This window comes from Rhinopithecus roxellana, chromosome 18 (assembly GCF_007565055.1).
Source record: "Rhinopithecus roxellana isolate Shanxi Qingling chromosome 18, ASM756505v1, whole genome shotgun sequence".
Lineage (NCBI taxonomy): Eukaryota > Metazoa > Chordata > Mammalia > Primates > Cercopithecidae > Rhinopithecus > Rhinopithecus roxellana.
The window spans coordinates 46,683,341-46,710,430 of record NC_044566.1 but is presented as its reverse complement, the minus strand read 5'-3'; the positions used below and the strand labels follow the sequence as shown (position 1 = coordinate 46,710,430).

Sequence of the window (27,090 nt, the reverse complement as noted above, 5' to 3'; positions counted from 1 at the left end):
TGAAGAAACGTGATTACACTTTGTCAGTAATTGGGAGAAAACAGTTTCCTTCACAAAAGGAGGACCTCTAGGGCTTTTAACTTTCCTTCTATAAGAAAGAAAAAAAAGCCCTCAGCAGCCTATGGAGTCTCAGGCAAAGCTCCAGAGAGCACCTCAACTTTTACATTGTCATTTTTACCCTTGGAATTTGACCCACTTCCTGGGGAGGACAATCACTGCGTCAGAGAGAGTCCACCGAATCCCAGTCAGCCCTGAGAGTCCACCGAATCCCAGTCAGCCCTGCTCCCCAGCCCGGGTGAGCTGGGGAGGGCCTGCCAGTGCTGCTGGCAAGAGGACCTGACTGCATGGACCTTCGGTCACCTTTCCTGCCTTCTCCATTATTGATGAGGTCACTTTCCTCTACAGAACTGAAGCCAGAGTAATAGCAGTTGTTAGAACCCATGCCCTACACCCTTGCCCTGCAACTGTGGTCCTGCTTTTAGTATTTGCACCCCTGTTTATAGCCACCTTGGGCCCAGACAGGGACATGAGGCCAGCACCTCCAGGATTTGTAGGAAATGATCTGCCTTCCTCCACTACCAATTACTAAGTCTCCTCACATTCCTTACTGGCCAGGAGGCTGATAGACAGATGGATAGGAACCCAGTCTTTTTCCTCTGTTTGCTGAGATCTGTTTTAAGATTGACAACCCATTCAAAAATATCTCATCACTACTCTGTGTCCTGATTAGTACTCTGTATACACATGTGCAAATTCACTCCCACACACGTGCACACACACACACTCATACATGCATTCCCACACGCATGAACACATATGCACATGCATATGCACATGTGTACATACATATTAAAACCAGTAAAAGTCAAATAAGAGCTATAGTTTAATCATTAGTATTGTACCAACGTCAATTTCTTGGTTTTGAAAGAGTTGGGTGAAGGGTACATGGAAACCCTTTACACTTTTCAGCAACTTCTCAAATGATTTCAGAATAAAAAGTCTCTCCCAGAAGTTCCCTCAGGTCCTTACAAAAATTAAGCAACTTAGCCTAGGGTCCTGTTCCAACAGCTAGAGTTCCCTCTATGGAGCTGCATGTCCCTTTTGAGCATTTACTAAGAGGCATTTTCCTCCCTGGGCACCAGAAGATGTCCATATTCATTGTGACTTTGGTTCTCGGCTTTGTGCCCTGTTTCTTTACGTATTTGGGGAAATGTTCATTACAAAATTGTTTTATAACGGCTTCTCTTTTTTTCACCCTTGACAAGGAAGCATTGGGGGAAATAGGATCCCCAATGCACTTTGCCACAGCTACTTGGTTTCCCTGAGTTTCACATACAAGCTTGTGACAGCAAATTATCCCCTCCCCACACCATCCTGAGATCACTGAGCTTCTTCCCTTTGCTCTCCCTATGGCTGTAGCCTCTGCCTGGCACAGGACAGGCACTCAAGAAATGCTTTTTGAAAGATGAGTCCTAAACAGAATCAGGTAAGAACCAGAGATGCTGGGGAAATAACTTAAATCAGTTTCCTCCTCCTTTTGACTGTTCAATGACAATTGTGCCCTACATGTGATTTATGAACTTCAGGGGAGAGGTTTGTTTTTTTTGTGGGGGATGGCTAAGTTCAGTGTGAGCCCAGGGATTCTGAAGGCAGCCCTCCTGCCACTGGAAAGAGGCTACTCGCAGAACGAAGACAGAGAAAAGCAAGACCACAGATAGCCAGGGCTGGGGTGAAAAGATGGCGACAGAGAGAGAGAGAGAGAGAGAACTCTGAGGGCACAGCCCGAGCTGCTGGATTCAACTGTGCTGAACTTTCCAAGTCATATAAGCAGAGCTGCCACCTCTTCCTCTAGCAGATGCACCCAGAGCAGCTCCTGCTTCCAGGACAGCCTGCGCAGCGCTGCCACTCTACAAGCTCCCTCTTCGAACTGATCAGAATGTGTATCATCACCCAGCACACCGGCTCTCCATGCTGCATTGCTCATCCTCACACATCGAAACTAAACATGTCGAAAATGTCACAGATGCTCCAACAGCAAAGGAAATTGGCATCTAAAAAATCAAGCAGGGGAAGTGATCCACAGAAAGCTTCGTGGATATGCTACATTTTAAAGACGAAGCATCGGGGAAGCGGTGCCAGGAAGTACACAGAGCCGTGAGAGAGGCAGAGCGAGGCATGTGGGGGATAAGCAGAGGAAGGGCTGGAGGAAAGGCATATTGAGGAGTGTAAGGAGGACGAGGGCCAGAACTTGAGGGCTGAGGATGTGAAGTCCTGAGAGTTGCAGGGAGCTGCCGGGGAGTGTTAGGCAGGACGTCATGTCATCAGAATTGAGTGTGGAAAGCGTTATTCTGGCAGCCGGGTGGGGGTTGTTGGGGAACATTGTAGACAAGGACATCACCATGCAATTCTGGGAAAACAGAGATGATGCCTGTGGCAGATGCTGGTAGGGAGAGCTTTCCTAGAGCTCCTGCTTTCTCAATAAAATGGGAGACAAGCTTATCAGCTGAGTGTAAGATGTAGGAGGTGTGGAAGGTTTGAGGAGAGAGGAGGCAGGGTAATTGAACCATGCCAGACTCCTGAGAAGGCATGAAGGGATGGAATTCAAGTCACAGGCAGGAGACTGCAAGCAGATGGCTGAAGGGCCTCCTGTCCTGGCACAGAAGGGTGCAGGAGGGCAGGTGCAAAGGGAGGCTCGTGTGTGTAGAAGGAGTGGGAGACACTTCTTCTTTGGGGTCTTGGGTCCTGTCCTCACTAGTGTCTTGAGTTTGCACAATGTCAAGGCACTCCCTTGGTGGGGCAATGCTGATGGCCACAGAGCATGGCCTGCCCTGCTTGGTTTTATGCCGGAGGGTTTTTCCCAACTTCCAGTATCAGGAAGAAGAGGCTAGAGATTCTGTTCCTGGGCTCCCAGGAGGCCCTGGGTTTTCCTCTGCAGGTTCCCCGTCAACCCCAGCCCAGAGGTCTGCGTACCAAGGAAGGCCATCTCTACTACACCAATAGAAAACAAAACAGGCCGGGCACGGTGGCTCAAGCCTGTAATCCCAGCACTTTGGGAGGCCGAGACGGGCGGATCACGAGTTCAGGAGATCGAGACCATCCTGGCTAACCCGGTGAAACCCCATCTCTACTAAAAAATACAAAAAACTAGCCGGGCAAGGTGGCGGGCGCCTGTAGTCCCAGCTACTCGGGAGGCTGAGGCAGAAGAATGGCGTGAACCCGGGAGGCGGAGCTTGCAGTGAGCTGAGATCCGGCCAGCCTGGGTGGCAGAGCGAGACTCCATCTCAAAAAAAAAAGAAAAGAAAAAAGAAAACAAAACAATGACAATGACAGTGAAAACCCCCTTTAGGCTTATGAAGGGAAGCAACTAAGGTGATTCATCAAACAGGGTAACCTGCTATCTCCACCTCCAGATATAAAGAGGTTGGTTTGACTGCATATTCCACCCCAGCAGGCTCTCAGCTGAGACTTCGGCAGAAGCTTGGGTTGAAGGGCCTCTCCTGGCACTGACCTAGATGGTGGAGTCTGGATTCCAGCGTCCCTTGCACAGAGTTTCTATTGTGTTTTAATATAGTAAATGACAATTTTTTGGCTTATTTTGTACCCTAAAATGGAATTCAATGGCCTTGCTGATTTGAATCCATCAGTTTGCCTTGCTTTCCAAAGCCCCATTCTCCCCCATCTCTCCCCATCCCACAGGTAGTGTGTCTCCTCCTTCCTAGCGCCCTTCACTGTTGGCTCTTTGTTCCTTTCCCTTCATTTCCTGTCCAGTCTGTTCAGCTTCCTCCTCTCTTCCCAGTTCCCCAACTCCCAACCAAGGCCCCCTGCTCACCCCATTTTCTTCTCTCATTTTTTTGCTTGAAAAAGACTGAGGTCCAAGCACACAAGATTTTCACGATGTATTTTGTGTACAGATACAAATACAATTGAAATGAAAGGCCAGCTCACCTGTGTCTTAGTCAGCTCGTGCTGCTGCAGGGAAATACCATAGACTGGGTGGCTTGGACAACAAGTGTTTACTTCTCACGGTTCTGGAAGCTGGAAGTCTGAGATCAGGGTGCCAGTATGGTTGGGCTCTGGTAGTAATGTGAGGCCGTGTAAGGCCATAACCTCTCCCTGGCCTTCTTCGGTGCGTGCACACAGAAAGGCCTCTGTCTCCTCACTTTATATGGGCATTAACCCCATCACGAGGCTCTGCCCTTGAATGCAACCTAATTACCTCCCAAAGACCCCATCTCCAAATAGCATCACATTGGAGATTAGGGTTTCAACATCTGAATTTTGGGGAGACACAAGCATTCTGCCCATAGCATCTTGATTCTGGAGGTGTTGTCTGGAGGCAGTGGGGCTGGGAGAAGGGCTGGTCCTGGAAAGTTGAAAAAGACATTTTCCCAGGTCTGCAGCCCAGACCCACCAACCCATGACTGCCACAGTCAGGGGCAGGGTTTTTGTTTTGATGACACTGACGGTGTTCAGAAATCCCCGAAATATCAGTCAGGCCCTGGCATGAGAATTGATAAATGATTCCATAAAGGATTAGGCAAAAGCTGGAGGTGAGAGAAAACGCCAAAATCACATTTCTCGGCCTCTCTGGAGGTGAAGGAGCTGGAGTCTCATTTGGGGGAAGTGCGAGGCTGACGGGTGTTGTGTCCACAGGTTCATTCCATTCATGAAGGGGAGGGGGGATCCCTTGCTGAGGCCTCTTCATGTCAGAAGCTTCAGTTGACAAGCAAAGAAAACACACACAGGATGTCTCTGTAACCTGTAAATGTGCGTATAAAACACAGGGCAATGGCTGTTTGAAGAGGGAGCAGAAAATCCAGTGTGGCTCTTTGGAAAACTGAAGAAACAAGTGTGCAAAAATTTCTTTCCCCAAAACCAGGACCATTCCCAGAAATGTGAGGCTCACATATGGGCTACAGCAGGTATGTGAATTTATTTATGAAAGTATATAAAAAAGGCAATTGACACAATCTCTCTGCAACCCACGTGCCAAGTCAGTGTTCTGCTTGTTTGAAAGGCTAGTCTCAGGGAGAACTTTAAAAAGGTTATTTGGAGAAACAAAGAGAAATGTGGTGGTGGGAGGGGCTGCCGACATCCATCAGAGTTTAAGCAATTTCTCTCCTTTTCCGGCATTGCCCTCGGAAAAGCCAACACTGGACATCAGGCTACTTTGTGCAGAATCTCTGAGGCTATGTTGAGCTGTCAGTGACTGCTAATCAGATCCTAGGATGTGCTTTCTCTTTTCTATGCAAGGTAAACCCTACATGCCAGCAACACAACTTGAGATTATTCTTGCTCTGAATTATAGAAATGCATGCTTAGGGTACATCCAGCAGAGTGCTTTGATTAGAAATTTAGATAACTGGTAAGAAATCACCAGAGGGAGACAGAATCTAGCCAACAAATTTCTCCTGGATGTTGAGTCACTCCTTATGCTAACAAGGTATCTTCATTAGTTAATGGGTCTGTCCAAAGAACTGATAAAGCTGGTTAAATATTGATCATTTGATCAGTCTTATTTAAAGAACTCAAGGGACTGGGCTAATTGAGATGTCTTTTCTGAATGTGGAGAAGGACAGTTAAAAGTAGCAATGCCAAAAAAAAAAAAAAAGTATAGTAAAAACAAGGACCATAAAAAAACAGGGAGGTTTGCCATTTTTCTTCAGATTGTAACTAGACGCTTTTTGAAATTGCTTCTAGTCACAAAATCATTTTATAAAGTTATTGAAATGTGAGTCACTAAGGCTGATTTTTATTTATCTGTGGCTCCTAAAACTTCAGACTTAATTTTTTTCTCTCTACAGAAAAATAAATACGATTGCAAAACAATCTGTTGTTATAGCTGACTTCATTAGAAAATAGGAGTTCTTTAGAAACATTACCTAACCCAAGCCTCTCAATGATCTTGTTTGATATTTGTATCTTTTTACAGCTGAGGCATGAAAGGGTTAGTTTGCCCCACACATAGCTCTAATCCAAAAAGCAAGGATGTAACCCCAGTCTCTCAAGCTTGCCCAGGCAAAATGTTATTTCTAAAAGTATACACTGACCAGAGCCTGGCAACCAAGTCCCTTTTAAAGGAAGGAACGTTAAGACTAATATCAGACTTTTGAATGGCAATGTTTTATGCCAGAAGTTTAGGGGTAGCAAATTTAAAACACCCGAGGAAAGAAAATGTGGGCCAAAGACTATGAATGTAGACAAACTGATCTTCAAGTATAAAGGCCACAGACAAATTGTTATGAACATGTTAGAATTCAGGGAATATTGTACCCCCTGATCCCTTCCTAAGGAATTGACTTGAGAACACACTTGGACCAACCAAAATGACTGGTGAGACTTACTTGCCTACAGAGCTAATATTAAATGGGAGAATGTGGGAGACGGTGTAGTAATAATTGCACACTCTGATTATGTTTCTGCAGCCTAACCATTAAACCGTGGAGAGAGAAGGTGGAGAGTGCCTGTATATGGAAAGAAGAAAAGCTAACTTCATGGCTTTCTGGTATTAACTGTAAGTAAGTAAAACAATATTATAGTACTTCAAATTAGATGCTAGAGAACAGGGAAGAGAGGGGAAAGAAAAGATGACTTGCTATGATCAGATTACTCAAAGGAGGGAATTGATAAGATCCAAAAAGAGGGACTGAGAGTGTTACATAAAATCAGTCATATAGGCTGGGTGCGATGGCTCATGCTTGTAATCCCAGCACTTTGGGAGGCCGAGGCGGGTGGATCACCGGAGGTCAGCAGTTCGAGCTTAGCCTGGCCAACATGGTGAAACCCCATTTCTACTAAAACTACAGTAGAAACTCCATTTCTACCAACTAGCTGGATGTGGTGATGGGCACCTATAATCCCAGCTACTCCTGAGGCTGAGGCAGGGAGAATTGCTTGAACCTGAGAGGCAGAGGTTGCAGTGAGCCAGGATGGTGCCATTGCAGCAACCTGGGCGATAGAGCAAGCAAGACTCCATCTCAGGAAAAAAAAAAAAAAAAAAAAAGGCAGTCATATGAAGGTCAATTTTGGACTAAAACACAAACCCTCCTGTTGTCCCTACCTAAATCTCATGTTGAAATGTAATCCCTGATGTTGGAGGTGGGGCCTGATGGGAGGTGGTTGGATGATAGGGAGCAGATTTCTCATGAATGGTTTAGCTCCGTCCTCTTGGTGCCATCCTCATGCCGGTGAATGAGTTCTTGTGATATCCGGTCGTTTAAACGTGTGTGGCACCTCCCCCTCCCCCTCACCCTTCTCTTTCTTGCCCTTGCTTTCACCATGTGATGTGTCTGCTTCCCCTTCACATTCTGCCATGTAAGCTTCCTGAGGCTTCCCCAGAAGCCAAACTGATGTCAGCACCAGGCTTCCTGTACAACATGCAGAACCATGAGCCAATTCAAACTCCTTTTTTCTAAATAGCCCACTCTCAGGTATTTCTTCATAGCAACACAAGAGTGGACTAATACATTCCCTAAGCATGAAAGATGTATGAGAAAGAATAAATAAAACAGGAGGCCACATAATACAAAATAGAAGTGAACTATATTAATCATATCAGTGCAAGTAAAGAGACTTCACTATGAAAACAGTTTCAGATTGGCTAACAAAGCCAAATAGAAAATTATGCTGTATTTAAGAAGATCATCTGAAACAAAGAGATTCACATAGGTTAAGAAATAAATGGCTGACTGCTAAAAAAAAAATCAAATCATTTTTAGTAATCATATTGTTGGCAGCAGTGTGTGTTGCTATCACGATTCTGAGGTTGTTATGTGAGTTGCTGCGAGGTAAAGGAAACGAGCAGTTACAGTGATGCTGCTGGGAAGCAGAATTTTTTTTTTTGAGATGGAGTCTCACTCTATTGCCCAGGCTGGAGTGGAGTGGCACAATCTCGACTCACTGAAACCTCTGCCTCCTGGGTTCAGGTGATTCTTGTGCCTCAGCCTCCCAAGTAGCTGGGATAACAGGCATGTGCCACCACATCTGGCTAATTTTTGTATTTTTAGTAGAGATTGGGTTTCACCATGTTGGTCAGACCGGTCTCGAACTCCTGATCTCAAGTGATTCTCCTGCCTCGGTCTCCCAAAGTGCTGAGATTACAGGCATCAGCCACCGCGCCTGGCTGGAAGCAGAATTTTTAATGTGAAAGAAGGAAGGTACTGGTGTAAGATAGAAGATTTGAAGTAAAAACCTTATAGCTCTGAATTACATTATACCAGCTGTATGGGTATGAGCGAAGACTCTCTTCTAACCAAGGCTTTAGTCAGGCTCCGAGTTCTTTCTGACTAGGCCTGACCTTGGGTTTCCCTCTCTGTCCTTGTAGAAACTGATTTAAGCAAGAATCCTGCTGAGTCTGTGTACAAAAATCCCCCACCCTTCGTATCTGACCACCCTCGATATCTAATCATCCTGTCTCTTATGGAGACAGTTGGGCCAGAAGCCCCTTGTCCATGATGTTTGCTCTTAGTTATTTTCCATCCACTGAGCCCCGCTCTGCTCCTTGGTTAAATCCCACTTGTTCATGTTGGAGTCGGAGTTGAGTCCAATCTGAAGACTCTGTTGCAGTGGTCCTTCTACTTATCACCATGGCCACCTGGAATAAAGTCTTTATCCATCTTTAGCAAGCATCAGGAATGAATTTTTTCTTTAGCAGAATTCATAGTGTATTTTATTTATCCAGAGAAGTATTATGTATTTTGTAGTTCAGTTCATTGAATAGGCCCACAAATATGACCGTAGTCTCTAAAAAAGAAACAAGGATCTTTGCAGAAATGACTAATTCCACATCTTAGGCAAGAAATGTGCAAAACGATTCTGAAACATCTTCTAATAATAGGAAATAGGGAAGCTATTTTTTTTTAAAGCTGGATTGTGTCAATATGTTTAAGAGTCCATTTGAAAAGGTTCTTATTGGCCAGAGATGATATAACTGGAGCATCTGTACGAATAATAATGGCAGTGGATTGAAGTAAATCAAAAGTGTGTAAATCTGCGAGTTTTTAATTACATATATTTTAAAAACTCAACTAACTTCAGGGGTGACTGGTAAGTAGAGGTATGAACTGTGACTGGTAAGTTCCGGTATGAACTGTGTCACAACAACCAAGCTACTGATGAGAAAAGTTTCTGTTTTTAGGAGGCTTCCAGTTTATAAATGGAGAAAGAATGATGGAATCAGACTATTATCATTTTGCAACAGCTAATAAAATAATGGGTGCAGACAGTAATAGTCAATGGCTACTGACATCACAAAGAGACAATCACATTATAGGCTCCCTTTTGGAATATATAACACCAGCATGAAATATTTCTGCCAAATAATCCAACCTCATTGTATTCAAGTCTCTGCTCCTTACAGAAGCTCTCTCTTTATCAGAAGCTCTCTCTTTATCTAAATTGGGAGGCAGCTGGGAATTTGGATTGAAGAGGAGGACTGGGAGGGCCAGTTAGGGGTAAGAGAGGAAACAAGACTAACTTCAGAATTTGAAGGACAATTTCACAAAATAAATCCTTTAAAAATCTGGATTTCTCTTTGCAACACTGGTTTTGCTTTGATGAGAACATATTGATGCATGAAGACTTCATGTCATCTTGGTTGAAAGCACGCTTTAAAGTTCAATAGTCACAGCCGTTTGACCTTGAGCAAATCACGTTATTGTTGTGAACTCCTGTTTCTTCGTGAGAAAATGAAGGCTGATAATATCTTCCTTACAGGTTTATGAGAAGCTGATGAGATACAGAATGGGAAAGTGCTGGCACATAGTCACTCAACCAACAGCTCCTGTGCTCATTTCTCAAGTGGCTGAGGGTAGTATCCCTTGACAATGTTGCCACATTCAATTTGCAGAGTGCTTCAGAGTGAAAGTGCCATTAGTAAACTTGAATTTTGTTGTGGATATTTGTCCTTTTTTCAGTTAAGCATCTTTGAACATCCTTCCTATGCTTCAGGGGATTCTCCACCTAATGGATCTGTGCTTCCCAGAGTTTCTTCCCAGGAAGAAACTCACGTTCCCAACCTCCCTCTGTAGCTGGGGCCATGTGATCAGGCTCCACCAATCAGAGCTGCTACAAGGGACTTTGAATCCAGCAGCCAGAGAAGGAAGAGGCAGCTGCCACAGTCTCCATTCTGCTGAGGGAGGGAGCAGTACCAGGGCTCCTCATGGGAAAATCTGGGCTCTGTATATAAAGGGTGAGATGCAGAACCTTTGCCCAGAGGCATAGTGGTGCCCACCACATGGGACCAATCCTGCAGTGGGGTTTGGGCCCTACTCCTGGCTGCATAAATTCAAGCCTGGTTCTCCAGCCCTCTAATGTCCTTTCATAATTTTTTTTCAGCTTAAACCAGAAAGAGTAGTAGTTTTGCTGACCCTTATTTATTTATTTATATATAGCCCCTCTTTATTAGCCAGGATAGGTGTACTGTTGTAGCAACCCCACATCTCAGGGATTTAACACACCAACCAGGTGACTCTCCTCTGAGCGTGTGATTTGAGGTTCAATCCCTTCCACCTTGTGAAGCCACTGCTCTGGAAAGTCTTGGGGTTTTCTGCTGCATTCTTGGTTGGGTCTAGACAGTTTATAAACAGAGAGAAAAAGTGTAAAGGCTTTCATGGGAGTCAGTAGGTGCTGGACCTGGAAAATTGCATCCATCTTTTCACAAGGCAAGTGGGTGAAAGGCGTAGGCTAGCTGTGTGCCCGAGAAGAAGAAATGGCCAGGCCCATCACTGTGGCCTTGGCTAAGTCCATCCAAGCACTCCTTTCCTTGTATCAGGAAGGATCTCCCTCATGGTTCACTCCAGTTCATAATAAGGACTAAAATCTGATAATGTGGGCACAAGAGCTTTGTGAAATGTAAAGAGCTACACTGATATAAGAGATTATCACGCAAACGTGGATATCACTTGCAGACATGCTTCATCTTACAGCAATTGTTGGTCAAAGTCTCTGGATAATCATCACCTGAATTATATTTTTAAATCCTAAACCATGTCAATTAAAGCAAATCCAGGCCTAAGTAAGGGGAGACTTTTTTTTTTTTTCAAAAAGAAGGGGATTTTTGCTATGAGGGAAGGAACTATTGCAATAGGAAGAACACTCTGACCATATGACTTGAAGCATCAAAAGTCAAGCAAAAGAGGGCTTTTCTTTCACAAGAAAGAGCAAACAAAGCAAGAGAGGAGAGATGTGGGAACTTAGAATGGATGGTGTGATGGGACAGTTGGTTAGGAAGTATCTTGTCTTGTAATCAGCTGATTCTCAGGAGGGGAAGCCAAGGAGGGGTTGTTCCTTGTTCTTTAGGCTCATGGGTGGGTCAAGATCCAGGAGCTTGTGGGGAGTGATTAAATTTTTCCTGACTTGATTAAATTTTTATCACATCAAGTCAATGGGTATTTAATCCATATTGGTCAGTGGGGACAAACAGTTCAGCAAATCATTTGTGAGAAAATAGAGCATTCCATGGTTTGTGTCCCCCAAAGTTCATGTGTTGGAAACTTAATCTTCAATGCAACAGTGTTGAGAGGTAGGACCTGTAAGAAGTGATTAAATCATAAGGGCTTAGTCCTTGTAAACAGATTAATCCTGTTACTGAAGAATAGGTCATTGAAGGAGTGAATTCTTGAAGAAAAAATAAAAGGATGACTTGAGTCCTTTTCTTCTCTTGCTCACTCTTATGCTCTCTTGCCCTTCCACCTTCTGCCATGGGATGGCACAGCATGAAGACCCTTGCTAGATGCTGGAGGCATGCTCCTGGACTTCCCAGCTTCCAGAACTCGGAGTCAAATACATTTCCGTTCATTATAAATTACCCAGTCTGTATTAACTTTGTTATAGCAACATAAAGTGGACTAAGACAAAATGGGAATTTGGAGGATCGACGTCTGGCCTTATCACAGGTAAATGAAGTCGTAAGTCTGTATATCTTATCTAAGTCATATAGGGAAGGGTGGTTCTTTGCAGTAAGCCACTTTTGCAACACAAAAGTGTGAGACTCAGGGAAAGTTCAACATCATTAGCTGAATACTGATAATTATATAATGACTATAATAATAGGAATGTAAGACAGAATGATATCCCTAGCTAACCAACTGATACCAGTACTTAATTTTCATTTATCCAATCTATTTTAATATACCATAGTGCTAAGTATTAGACAGGGTATGCCTCTAAGACAAACTGCAACATGTGTAGGACAATAATATCTGAGCTATGAAATAAGCTAATGAATTACATTTCAGTATTATTTAAAAAGCCCTGGGCATTTGGGATTTTCATTCAAATAAAATATTTCAGCCTACTTATGGATAAGATTAGGTTGAAGTCTTTTTGATTCAATAGAGATGTTTTTAATTCACAATTTTCAATGTTTAAAACTGTGTCCCATACACACGTATGCTTATTGCAGCACTATTCATAATAGCAAAGACTTGGAACCAACCCAAATGTCCATCAATGACAGACTGGATTAAGAAAATGTGGCACTTATACACCATGGAGTACTACGCAGCCATAAAAAAGGATGAGTTCATGTCCTTTGTAGGGATACGGATGAAGCTGGAAACCATCATTCTGAGCAAACTATCGCAAGGACAGAAAACCAAACACCACATGTTCTCAGTCATAGGTGGGAATTGAACAATGAGAACACTTGGACACAGGGTGAGGAACATCACACACCAGAGCCTGTCGTGGGGTGGTGGGAAGGGGGTGGGATAGCATTAGGAGATATACCTAATGTAAATGATGAGTTAATAGGTGCAGCACACCAACATAGCACATGTATACATATGTAACAAACCTGCACGTTGTGCACATGTACCCTAGAACTTAAAGTATAATTTAAAAAAAGTAAAAAATAAAACTGTCCAACTGAATAAGTCTTAAAGCAGCTCATCTACCATGTAAATATGTATGTACTTAGATTTCAGAGAGTTCATTATTTAAACTTATCTTTTAATGTGTTTTATGAACCTGTTGTTAAAGTCATTAAAGTCAGTTATTACTTACACTCAGCAGGTTCATTTCAATTCTTAGTATTTAAGCTGTTCTCACAGTTAAAATACCAAAAAGACTTACTCAACATTATGCATCAACAGCAGGAAAAAACGTTTTCATAAATGAAAAAACTTTCAATTTATGCATACAAAACACTTTCAAGATCAAGAAAATGCTTCCTACTCATCCAATGTATCATAAACAAAGGAATTTTTTCTTCCCACACAGAGAGATAAAGCGGAAAGAAGTAAATTTCCACACAGTTTTTGGAGTGGGGATCGGAGAGACAGAATAATGGTATCCATGGCCCGTAGTTATCAGTCACTCTGAAAACAGACATCTCTGCCTAACCTGGGCCTAAGTAATGGAAGGAAGCCCAGACTCAGTTTGTCAAAGAGCAGAAAAATCCACTCTTCCTTTTCACCAAGTGAATTGAATCATACAGTTTCCTTCCTTGCGTGTACCCCCACCCAAGCAACAGAGTCCCTTTATGTTTTTGTAAATATTTGGTCTGTCTGATATTTCATGGGGAGAGGAAGATGGTAAAGAGGCCCAGGGACACACGCTAGGGATCAGTTACCAGTATCCACGCAATGCCAGTGCAAGCCATAATCAACTGAGGTCTGGGTTATGCTCTCTCCCTGAATGTCACATGATAGGCCACTGCAAAGTAAACAGAACTTCCCTAACTTTAAACACACACATGCAACTCCCCCCTCCGACATGATCTTCCTCTAGTTTAATTACATTGCATTTTGGATGAATGTATTTACTTATTTTAGAGACAAAGTCTTGTTCTGTCACTTAGGCTGGAGTGCAGTGGCACCATCATAACTCATTGTAGCCTGGAATTCCTGGGCTCAAGTGATCCTCCCGCCCCAGCCTTCCAAATAGCTGGGACTACAGGCATGCACAACCATGCCCAGCCTGTATATGTAATGTTTTTTAACATAATGGATTCTTGACAGAATGATGATGCTATTGGCATCTGCTATTTCCCATCCCCTCCAAAGTCTGCCTGTGAAAGATAAGTGCCACAAGTTTAATTTATGCTGCACCCTGAGGAGTCTTGATCGAAAATAAAAGTCGGTATCTATTTAAGAAATGTAATATAAAATTCTTTCCCAAAGGAACTGGCAAAGAGTTTCAGGAGATATGGTAATAATATGTCACATGTGGCCACTAGAAATGTCATGAAGTTATTTTGAAATTATCAGCTACCCTTTTAAACTTCAAAATGACTAAAAGAGCTTCTTGGTTGGATGGTTCATTTTAATAGGAAGCCTGTCTATATTTGCCCTTTAGGGAATTCACATTCTTTGTGAACAATCAAATTCAGGGATGAACCCATTTAACATCCTCATTAGCACAATACACAGATTAATTAAGCAATCATCTCTCTAACACAGCTTATCAGTGGTTAACAGGTTTGCCAGTTAACTTTCTGAATCTCAGCCTGTGTTTGTGAATGTCCCAGGCAGCTGGTTAACCATAGTAAGCATTTTGACAAAGCTGATTGCTGTCTTCAATTGGCCTTGATTTGTAACGGTTGTAATAAATTCATAAATATTGTGCTGGAGACAGCAGTGCACAGGAAAGCAATTGGTGTATATCTGTGGAGGATATGAAACAGAGCAAGAAAGCAGCTAACAGTTGAGCTGTGATCACAGCCACATATGTAAAAACTATATTATAGTTTTAATTTAAAAATAATTTTTTTGTTTTTAATTATTTTATTCTTTTTCTCCCCATCACTACAGATGAAACTTAATTGTCAAGGAAAATGATGCAGAGAACTGAAGTCTAGGAATAAGAAAGTAAAAATTAATGAGGCCTAAGAAACTTTTAATAGCTATATTTACATCTTAATATGAAAAAATAGCTATCCTGAAAGAATGAAAGCTTGAAGTGGATTCAGCTAGAACCTGATCAATTTTAATAATTCCATCACAAACTTCCTCTGCCCTTAGTTAAAGGAATAAATCCAAAGAAAAAAATATGCCGTAAATTTTATGACATAGTAGACAAATTTTCCTTCATTCACAACTTGATTTAGGGAACATTTGAGCGTTCCCCATTTTCAAGTGAAAAAGCTGTTCACTGGAACAGCGTAGGAGAGGGGACTAAAAGGATCAGTTAGAAATGGCCCCTGAATTCAAGTGGATTATCCTGTTCAAATAACTACATGGGAGGCTGTTAGATTAAGGTGGCTCCAGTGCCCTGGGTTCCTAAGTGAGCAAACTGAAACCTAACAGATTTTTTTTTTTTTGAGACAGAGTTTTGCTCTGTCTTCCAGGCTGGAGTGCCGTGGCACAGTCTCGGCTCACTACAACCCACCCCTCCTGGGTTCAAGCAATTCTCCGGCCTCAGCCTCTCAAGTAGCTGGGATTACAGGCACCTGCCGCCATGCCCAACTAATTTTATGTATTTTTAGTAGAGACGGGGGTTTAGCTATGTTGGCCAGGCTGGTCTCGAACTCTTGACCTCAGGTGATCCACCTGCCTTGGTCTCCCAAAGTGCTGGGATTACAGGCATAAGCCACCACGCCCAGCCTCTAATTCAGAATTTAAAAGGAGATGAAATATAGGTTCCGCCAATCACAGACAGCTAACTGGCATTTAGTTACATTGTCTTGAACTTCCCACTGGGATAGTTCCAACAAGGTGATTGCTCAAACTTAACCAATCAAAATGTGTCTTTGCTCAGCGTCTGGCCCTCTAGAAGCTTTCATTGCAACCACCTCAGGTGGTGCCCCAACCACTTCTGGTTTGGAACTGCCTGATTCAGGAATCACTGTTTGCTCAAATAAACTCTAAATTTTAATATGCCAATGCTTATCTTTTACCAATAATATGGAAAATGAGCTGACACCTATACAACCAACTGAAGTCCTAATTTAGGAGATGTGATGTCATAGAGACTGTAATAGTTCGATGTACTGTAGGGGCATGTTATAACAGACAAAAACAAAGTGTGGAGAGAACAGTTAATTTGGAATGGGAAGAGAAAGGTTTCATTGAAAAAGTGCCAAGAATGTATCTTGAGAGGAGTGACAGAGAAAGTCATGGAAACTTAAGATACAACCCAACCACCTTACTTTATAAATTGGGAAAGTGACACTCACAGACGTTGATTGCCTTAAGTGTATATAACTTGATAGTGGCAGGGCCGCAGCCAGAAACCAGGTTGATCCTATCTGTATTTTCGGATAATTTACAGATATTATTCTAGGTGCAGGGTAGAAAACAAATTAGGAAGAAGGGGCTGAAATTGTCCAAGTAGTAAGCAACAGCTAAGAGGCTGCTGAATGGTCCAAATGAAGAAATGACGAGCTCTATCTATCTGTCTATCTGTCTATCTATCTATCTATCTATCTATCTATCTATCTATCTATCTTTATCTATCTATCTACAATCATCTATCTATCCATCTATCAATCATCATCTATTCTTCCATATCTTTAGTATTAACTGATTTTTTTTATCATTTTGATGCCTTTTATTAGTTTCCAAACTCAATTTACTTTACAATTAGAATTATTATTCATATTCGCTTCATACAATTCTGAGGCTTTTTATCACACTTTAGGGATCAGAAATAAGGTGTAATTCCCTGCTTCCTGCCTGCATGTGCTAAGGAGGTATCCTGTAAAAATGGAAGGGCGTTTTGCCCTAACTCTTTTGTCATGCTAGAATGAACTAGTGCTGGGTTAAATTAATTGTAGATAGATTGTGGTCATATAGTTAAAGGCAACTGAATGCAATTTATAATGCTTAATGAAAATCTCATTTTGGGAATGTTTAAAAGAAAATGATGCAAACCTATACTTGAACTGTGGCTGTGGGAATATACAAATTGGTGAAGTGACAGCACTGGAAGCTGACTGGATTAGTTTGCTAGAGCTTCCCTAACAAGATACCACAGACCAAGTGGCTTAAACAACAGACATTTATTTTCTCACAGTTCTGGAGGCTGGAAGTCCAAGATCAAGGTCTCAGCAGGGTTGGTTTCTTCTGAGGACTCTCTTCTTGATTTGCAGGTAGCAGCCATCTTGCTGCTGCTTCTTCATGTGCTCATCCCTTGGTGCACAGCGTGCCCCTCGTATCTCTTCCTTTTCTTATTAGGACACCAGTCACATTCATTAGGGTCCACCCTAATGGACTCATTTTAACTTAGTCACTTCTTCAAAGACTTTGTCTCCAAATACAGTTAACTTCTGAGATAAGGGTTAGGACGTTAACAAATGAATTTGGGGGGCACAATTCAGCCCATACTACTTCTCTACAAAGAACTGGTAAGATGGAAATGATGGCCACAGATATCTTGCATTATATAGTACTTCACAGTTTACACAGCAATTTTCATGTTTATGTCATTTAATTTGAGTAGATTTTTGTTATTTGACTCAGTTTTCTTGGATATAGAATTCTGCTGCCAGTTAGAGTTTATATAGGGTGATCGAGGGATGCATAATGGGAGATGCTCAAGTTATAGTACAGGAGACTTCAGGTCCCAGCTATCCTTCAGATTCAGCTTATTTTAAAGTATCTACATAAACAGACAAATGTAAAAAAAAGTGTGATTTAAATGTCATATCCAGGCCGGGTGCAGTGGCTCACACCTGTAATCCCAGCACTTTGGGAGGCCAAAGCGGGCGTATCACCTGAGGTCAGGAGTTCAAGACCAGTCTGGCCAACATGGTGAAACCCCATCTCTACTAAAAATACAAAAATTAGCTGGGCATGGTGGTGGGCACCTGTAGTCCCAGCTACTTGGGAGGCTGAGATGGGAGAATCACTTGAACCCAGGAGGCGGAGGTTGCAGTGAGCCAAGATAGTGTCACTGCACTCCAGCCTGGAACAGAGTGAGATTCAGCCTCAAAAAAAAAAAAAAAAAAAAAATTCCTTATCTTTTCCGATAAAGGAACAAATCCAGTTTAAAAACAAAACAAAACAAAACAAAAACCGAAACTAAGCTAAAGAAGGCCTAACTGGGGCTGGAGGATCCAAGATAGCCAATTCACACGACTGTTGGCAGGAGGCCTTGGGCCTCTCACTACATGGACTCCTCAGGGTGGCTTGAAATGTTTTCATGACCTAGCATCTGGGCATTCCCCAGAATGAATATTCCAAGAAACAAGCCACCACCTAGGCTCTCAAGCCACATGCTTTCACCGCTACCATTTCTACTTGTTAGAAGTTGGTCAAGTTCAATCCACATTCAAGGAGAGGGGCCCATAATTTTATGTACACACACATAGGCTCTACATTAGTATCAGGAGAAAATCCTGACCCAGAAATCCTACCCTGCATTAAAATCTGTCTGTGATGCAGAAGGGTTTGAGAAGCAATTAGAGGATTTCCTTAGTCAAAATACTGCCCTATTCCTCTTGCTATTAAACAATGAGACCTTTTCCTCCCTGTACTCTAAATGGTGCTCTCAGCTCCTGACAAGGAAACGAACACATCTTTGGCATGTCTCTGAGCTACTGTATGTCAGCTTTCTGTTTAAATCCTAGGATTCTCTACCACCTGCTTACTTGATAGATGAGGAAGCCAAAGTACAATGGCTTGACAGAGTCGTTCTGCCAGTTTGTGGCAGAGTTAGAATCAGAACTCGTTCTGGATTCTGGACTACTATTTAGCTTTATGAAGTTGGCATCAACAGGCCTTAACTGGTACCGTTGTTTCTCCTTACTTACGTTTCTCCTGAAGTTATAGAAGACACTATCTGTTGGTTGGCAAAGCTAACACCTATAACCCAACTCTCATCCCTTCTGGTCATTTCTAATAAGGGGGCTAGAAAAGTGAAATGCTCAATTTGCCAGCTTCCTTCACTTTTAGAGGTAGCCATGTGATAGTTATTGTAAAGGAAATGTGACTAAAGAGAGAATATGATTTGTAAAGGAAATGTGACTAAAGAGAGAATATGATTCCTACCTACCAGGATAACATCATATAACCTTTATTTCGTAAACACATTTATGTGTTTGGCTTATATTGATACCATAATCCCAAGTATTAACCCATTATAGGTGTTCATCTAAGAATGCATCCTGATGGAACTATCCAACCTGAGGATTAAAGTGACCTTTGGATTGAATTTTAACTTGGAAAGAACTTTAGTAGGAACATGCTGCATACATCCGTTTTTCTTCTATAAATTGCATAAAAGCAACAAAAAGACTGTATAAATCTCCATAAAGTTTATTTCCAGTGAATCTGGGAGATAAGATACAGTCGGCAGATGTCAAAATAGACATAAGGGCTGCCAAAACAGCTGAGATTTAGCAGAAGTAGTATGAGGAGACAGTGAAAGGAGAAGTGCAGTAAGAGTTGAGAGGGACCAGGTAGTAGCAAATCTCAGCAAAAAATACTGCTTTTGAATGTGAGGGTTCCCCTTGAAAGACAAAAGCTATGTCCCTTGTTTGGAACAATCAATTAGGAGCAGAGAAGAGCAAGATTGGCTGTGGAGGTCCTCCCGGACCTGGTTTGGTTCAGGGAGGAGAGGAAAAAGGGCCACCTACACAAGCAATCACAAGGAACTCTATTTACAAGAGCCAGCATGCTTCTATGACATCAGCAGAAAAGATGAAGCATGTGTGTGACGTCTGGAAGGCTACCATGGCTGATTTCCTGCAAACAAAGGTATATTACAAGTCATTCAGTATTAAGTAAGAAAAAGGAACTGCCGTAAGACTGATACAAAGATACTCTATTAAAAAACTAAGACAAATGAGCAAAAATTAACAGATAAACAATATTCACCATCTGAAAAATTTCATAGAAGAGATGAGTATTGTTCTGTGACATTTCACCATGAATAGGCTGGGCATGGTGGCTCACACCTGTAATCCTAACATTTTGGGAGGATGAGTCAAGGATTGCTTGAGGTCAGGAGTTTCAGACCAGCCTGGGCAACATAGGGAGACCCTGTCTGCACAAAAATGTTAAAACAAAAAATTAGCTGGGTGTTGTGGCGTGTGCCTGTGTTCCCAGCTACCTGGAAGGCTGAAGTGGGAAGATTCCTGAGCCTGGAAGGTGGAGGCTGTAGTCAGCCATGATCATGCCACTACACTCCAGCCTAGGGAACAGAGATGCTGTCTCAAAAAAAAAAAAAAAAAAAAAGATTCAACATGAATATTAAAATCTAGTGATTCAATTGCCTCATGAAGAAAGTCCACAAAACAAGAAGCAAGAAGGAAGAGATAATGAAATCACAGAATGAAAAAATATGAGCTCAGGAAAGGAGTTATATATAGAAAAAGAAAAATACACACTGTGGGAAACCAAATGAGGTACAGGTAATAAAATGGAGAAATACTAAAGCAATGAAATGGAAGTAAAGAAAAAAATTAAACTGTTCTGGTAATGGGAGACTAGATAATTCAGAACAACTTCACGCTAAGAACTGGAGAAGCTGGACAAAACACTTATTTAAAAAATTCTGCTTGAACACAGACAAGTCAGTAAGATGATGAAAAATTCTTGGGCCAAAATTCAGGAGATAGATACCCAGGGGTGAACCTGACATTTGGGGTCAATTTTGCCCAGGTGCCATTTAAAAATCTGAAAAAGAGACTGAGGAACTGTTCGTAAGTTATGATGTCCTCTTGGGGAAGGCAGAAAACATTGGCACATGGGATCCACCAAGAATGGAGGCTCTTATGAACCCTTGTACTTTGGATCTAGACCCCAAAGGCTGAACCCTGGGAATGACAGTGAGCTACAAGTGCCCATGCATAAACTGCAGCCAAGATGCGGTCATCTTGGGGACTCAGATCGTCTTAGTTCCTAAAACTGGATTAAGATGTTTTCAGTCTGACAGTGATCCCAGAAGCAAACAAAACTTGCATCTGGACAATAGCATCTTAGACCTCAACTTTTTTTCTACAAACAATTTTGCAAACACTATTTTGGCATATAGTGAAAGACAACCAGGCGTAAGAGTAGAGAAGAAAACGTGAAAAAGAGCCAAGAGAAAAAACACACAATAGAAACAGATTCTGAATTGGCATTAAATATTGGAATTGTCATACATACACACATAAGTTAATTAACAAGTCTAAAACTTGGACATTTTGAGCAATAATGAGTTATAACCCATGAAATAAAATAGGAATCCATGAATTTATACTGACATAAATAAGTGAATAAAGTAGAAAAAAATGGGTAAGGGAATTCCAGTAAGTGTAGAAAAACAGTGGAATTAGAAGACCAGCATTTGGCAAGCACTACAGCAATACATATGAAATACATAGGGATAATTGATTAACATTAACATCGTTTTCTCTTGATGTTTACATGGTGTGTCTTTTTTCCATGCTTTTACTCTTAAAAGCTCACTATGTTTTAGGTCAATCTCATAAGCAACATGTAGTTGTTTTTCTGCAGTTTGATAATCTTTGTGTTTTAATTGGATACTGAATCTGTTTTCATTTAACATAATTTGTGAATACATTTGGGCTTACATCCATGTGTTTTCTATTTGTCTCACCTGTTCTAAATTGCTTCTTTCTCTTCTGCTTGCCTGTTTTGAGGCTATTGAATGCCTTTTATCCTTTCATTATTCCTTATTACTTTTGCTTTCAAATGAAATTCCAACTTCATACATTGCCTGCATATTCTAAACTTCAATTATCTGAGCACCAGTAATTTCTGTCCTATTTCCACACTACCTGACTACTTAATTTGTTTCGTTATTAACATTTATTCTAAAAGGAAATGTTACATTGCCACAGTAAACTAAAGCAATCAGTACCACTTGCCATGGAAAGTAACTAGAACGTACAGAAGAATTTGTTTTATACTCTACTTTGTGAACCACTTCCATATTCCACAAGGCTTTGCCAAGATATATACCTACACCACCCCAAATGGTAGCCACTAGCCACATATAGGTATTTAAAAGTAATGACAAAATTTTAAAACTCAGTTTCTCAGTCACACTGGCTACATTTCAAGTGTGTAATACAAGCCACATGAAGCTTGTATTGGCCATTTTTTGGGGGCAGCACACTTACAGAGTATTTCCATCATTGTAGAACATTCTGTTGAACAGCACTGTTCTAGACCTTCTCTCTAGCAACCTCCACCCCCTCCACCCAATGCTAAGCCACACTAGTATTTTCATCTTGGAATTCACCAAAACTCTTTTCCTAGGCCTTTGCATACTCCCATCGCTCTGCCTGAAATACTCCTCCCCCTTTTGCTCTTTGCCAGCTTCTTTCCATTTTTTAGGACTCATCTCATACGTAAGACCTTCTTGATAATCTGAAGTAGTACCCAACTCCCAATCGCTACACTTATTTCTCATCTCAGCCATTTGTTTTTTTCTTTAATTGCAATCACTGCAATTTACATTTTATTCATGTCTGTTTACTTCCCGTTTTTACCTAAGCTACTCCAATTGTACTTCTATCACAGTATAACCAGGTGGTGGCTATTGGCTGTAATCCGAACACTCTGGGAGACTTTGTCTGGGCCAGAAGTTCAAGATCATCTGGGCAACAAAGCAAGACTACCGCTCCCCCCCCACAACCCCCCGCTATTTTTTGTAACTTGAGACAGGGTATCATTCTGTTGTCTAGGCTAGAATAGAGTGGCGCCATCACAGCTCGCTGCAGCCTCAACCTCTTGGGCTCAAGCAATTCTCCTGCCTTAGCCTCGCGGAGTAGCTAAGACTACAGGCACGCGCCACCAAACTTGGCTAATTTTTGTATTTTTTGCACAGATGGTGTCCCACTTTGTTGCCCAGGCTGGTTTTGAACTCCTGGGCTCAGGTAATCCTCCCGGCCTTGGCCTACCAAAGTGTTTTTTTTGTTTGTTTTTAAATTTTCTTTTTTTTTAAATTAGCCAGTTATGATGATGCACACCTGTAGTCCCAGCTACTCGGGAGGCTGAGGTGGGAGGATCCCTTGAGCCCTGCAGTTGGAGGCTGCAGTGAGTTATGATCCCACCACTGCACTCCAGCCTGGGGGTCAGAGAAAGACCCTGCCTCTGAAAAAAAAAAAAAAAAGGGCTGGGCATGGTGGTTCATGCCTGTAATCCCAGCACTTTGGGAGGCCACAGAGGGAGGATGGCTTTGAGGCCAGGAGTTTGAGACCAGCCTAGGTGAGACCCCATCACTATAAAAATAATTTAGAAAAGAAAAAATCTGAAAGAAACAGCTCAATAAAGTTGAGAAACTATGTTTACAGATACATGTAGAAAGTTATTTAATAAAAATATTTCACCATTTAAACTTGGATTCTCCAGAGTATCATTCAAAATACTCAAATGGAAAGATCAACAAAATTAACGAATAAACAAAGTTTATTGGAGATTATTAAAGAAAAATGATAAAATAAGGCAAGTCCTAGATCAGATTTAAATACAATATTTAGAAAGATGGCTATATAATTTTAGCTAGGAAAATCAGTAAAAGGGAATATCCTTAAAAGTGGGAGGGGTTCATATAACCTTTTAAAACAGCAAGTTGAGGTGTAAAAGCATCATCAACAAAGTATGTATCTTAATCTTTACACAATTGGACAGTGAGGAGTAAAGTGGGGTACTCTACCAATGTCACAGATTTTCAAGTTAGTAAGTCGTAAACTCCTAATGTAGTCATGGGTTAGGATGGTGAAGACAATCTGCAATTACTGGTCAGAGTGAAGTGAAGTGACAGGTCAGATTTTTCAGCATATCAAGTTACTACTTAGGTATGCTTACAAAACTTTGTTAAATAAAGTTGGGTATTGTTAGTAGACCCTTTACTAAATCGTGAGGATAGCTGCCAAAAAAATCAAACAGCTAATTATGTGTTAACTCTCATTTATTTTGGATTGCAGACATACTCTTGCCCTTTATCTATCTAGACAATTCCTTATTACCAGCAGCTGGAATCCAATTGTGCAATTATGGCAACTGGACAGACTTGAGTCATCAGTTATGAGATAGATGACCTTTTAACTGTACTAGCAAACAATTTATAGACTGGGAGATTGTTTTTCGGGAATACTAGTTTAACTGAGACTTTAATTATGGTCCAAGAACTTTTATGAGAAATTCAATTAAAAATTTTGCTTTATAAAAATTTTATAGATATATGTTACTAATACTGAGAATGGCTGAATTAAAAGAAAATGAGACTGAACAGTACATTTCCACTGGAAACATAAAGCTCTGAATGCTGTGACTGAATGAACAAAGGAATAGTTCTAAATTTTCTTTTGCAATATAACAAAAAGATTTCAAACTGAAAGACAACATGTTTAACTGAATGACAGATTTAACTACATAGTTTTCATTCTATAAATAAATAACTTGTGAAATATCCCTGAAGTCAGTGGACAAATGGGGAAACCATTATTTTTGTCATATTCTACAATTCTGAGAACTAGGATTAGAAATTCTAGGACTTTAAATCTTTGTGCTACAGAGAACAGTACTATCCACTAAAATCAGGAAGTGGCTTCCTAAATAGTATTCATTCTCTGAGGTCATACTTTTTTTTAAAATTCAAAACACTTAGTAAAGGAAAAGGACACAAGGAAATTCTGATTAAAGTTTTCTCCTGCTCTGTGTGCAATTATACATGCTTTCAAAGTCATTTGCGAGTAAGACCATTTCCTTTGGCGGCTATCTTGTATAAATTAACTTTACAACATATGTTTCTTGAACAGAAACTTTGCACCACCGTCATTATGTTACCTATAGAGACAAAACTACTAACACAAGTAATATAGGCTTACAATTATAACAAAAACCTGTGAGAGGGCATGATAAAATTAAATTTTGATTGCCTTGTTTTATTATTATCACTGCTACTGTCTGCTCACAAATTCTGTGGCCAGAGTCCATTTCAAATCCTTCTAAGAGTCCACTTCATGAGTTAAACCTATACATACAGAACAAAGCAGGTAGTATACTGTAATTTTGAAAAGTAAATCTGTTTTACATAGTACAGCTGGAGGCAGTTTAATATAATCAAAAGTTATAGCTCTAAAAAATATGACAGTAGAATATTAAACCTCAGGTTATGTTAGGTTTGTTAACTCTTGGTTTGCTTTGAGTAATTTTTTTCTTCAAAAGCCACATTCCAAGAAGATGCCTTAAGTATCAACAAGCTACATTTGCAGTACATCAATTCTGTTTAAAGCTATCCAACAATAAGGACACAAGCAGTAAAATATCTGAAGCATGAAACATGTAATGTTGATAACTAATGTTTTAGAACATCAGGAATAAGATTAATGAAGAGCAAAGTAAATCTAAAACAAGGAAAGCGAAGTTACATTTATTAAAAATAAAAATAGTACACAATCTCTGATAACAAAAAAAGCATTTAGAGTCAAATGACATCCAACATACATTGTAACAATGCACATGTATTAATTAAAAAAAAGACCCACGAAATAATTTTTAAAAAACTTTCAAAAGGAAAAAAATATTTTGGCTTCCTTCTGCTAGAGATTCGCCTACAAACCTACCATGTTAGCTAGACCAGTATTCCCTTTCACATGGTCTGTACAACATAGTACTGCACAACGTGAGCAATTACTTTGATGAACATATTGTTTTTGAATACAACTGTTGGTTCTGTATGGATGATCCAGACATAAATCCATGGTTCCATTTCACAAAAATATTCATAGGCTGGAAGAGCAGTGACAACCATTTCCCAAAATCTTCAGTTTTAACAAAAGGCGCAGCATAAACTACTAAATCTAGATGTTTTCACATTATTTTGGATGAGTATCAAGGACTATGTAAAAATTAATGTAAAATCTTAAGTTAGCCAAAACGAGTGTCTCTAAAGATCAAAATTCTTTGCTCTTTTAGCATGGCTGATAAATCTTTTCTGCCTTTGTCACTAATGCTTGTCAAACCAAAGAACTTTGCAAAAGAATATGCACTGCTGAAGGAAGACAGTACCAAAAATACCATACTGAACTTCGGTCCTAAGACACGCACAGTTCCTGTTGGATACTGGACTGTGAAAGTTTATTATCTTCAGTCTTTTCATGTCCTGGGGCATGGCAAGTAGTCTTCCGCTTAAATAACCGAAGACTCAATCGAAGTAATTCATTGTCTACCATTGGGGCATTCGTGTAAGCTTGTTTTATGGTGCCCTATTTGAAGAAAACAAAAACAAACTTTAAAAAAGATGTACATAATTAGTTGACAATAGGAAAGATTAACCTCTACCCAAGATATCAAAGTTATAAGAATATTTCATTTTGGATATTAAATTAAATCAGCTTTATTGGATTTCAAAGCAAAATTAGAAAATGGGTTTGGGCTCAATGAATCTTTGAAAAGAAACTTTTAGAGGGCACCCAGTTTAACCTCTTGCTTAAAGGAGGAATCCTCTCAACAATTTCTGACAGGTAACCAGTTTTTACTTCATCATTTCCAATGACAAAACAAACAAAAAACACACTGCACATTCTGTTGTTGAATGGCACTATTTCTTCCATGTGATGAAATGAAAGCTCTTCTATGGTGCTACACTGTAATTCAATCTTACCTCTACTTGACAATCCTTCGGTTCTACGAAGATAAGTGCCATGAGTTCCCTCCTCACATAGTTTTTCCTTCTGTAAGCCCAACATTCTATTCTATACTCCTTACCAATCTTTCAATGTCCCATAAAAAGTGAGCTCGAGAACTGAATAAATCCTTTAGAAGACAGCTAATCATGCAGTATGCTGAAGAACTTCTACCTCCCTTATACTAAAATGTGTATCTATATTATTGTGACTTAAAGTCACATTAGCATTTTTTGGAAAGTTATTGTCACAGAGAAGGGACCAGGGAATGTTACAAAATACAAAACAAAGAAAAGTGCACACTGAAATCAGGGGGCAAAGGAGAATGACTGTAGTGATTCTGTCAAAGTAATCTTGAACCAGACCTTTAAGTGAGGAAAACTTGATTATCTAGTCAAGACGTGTTTTAAAAAGCGCCTATTCCTCATATTTGTTTCCATTTTAATCTTTGGAGATAAACTCATTCTTCCGTTTTTTAAAAATTGAATCCCGCTTACCCATTGCCCTAAATCTGAGTATTTTTCTTTAATGAAACTTCTCTTTAGGAATGTTACGTAGTCAAA

At 40.6% G+C, this 27,090-nt stretch overlaps 1 protein-coding gene across 9 annotated transcripts in view; it reads right to left on the bottom strand.

Moving 5' to 3' along the window:
• Window positions 1–23,294: 23,294 nt before the first annotated feature.
• ZC3H13 (zinc finger CCCH-type containing 13) overlaps window positions 23,295–27,090 on the bottom strand; it is a 102,767-nt gene continuing 98,971 nt past the window's right edge. For all 9 annotated transcript variants that reach the window (XM_030922096.1, XM_030922101.1, XM_030922095.1 and 6 more), the window contains one exon: window positions 23,295–26,107. In XM_030922096.1, coding sequence (XP_030777956.1) covers window positions 25,937–26,107 — 171 coding nt within the window. In that variant the 3' untranslated portion in view covers window positions 23,295–25,936. The remainder of the gene's footprint in view (window positions 26,108–27,090) is intronic.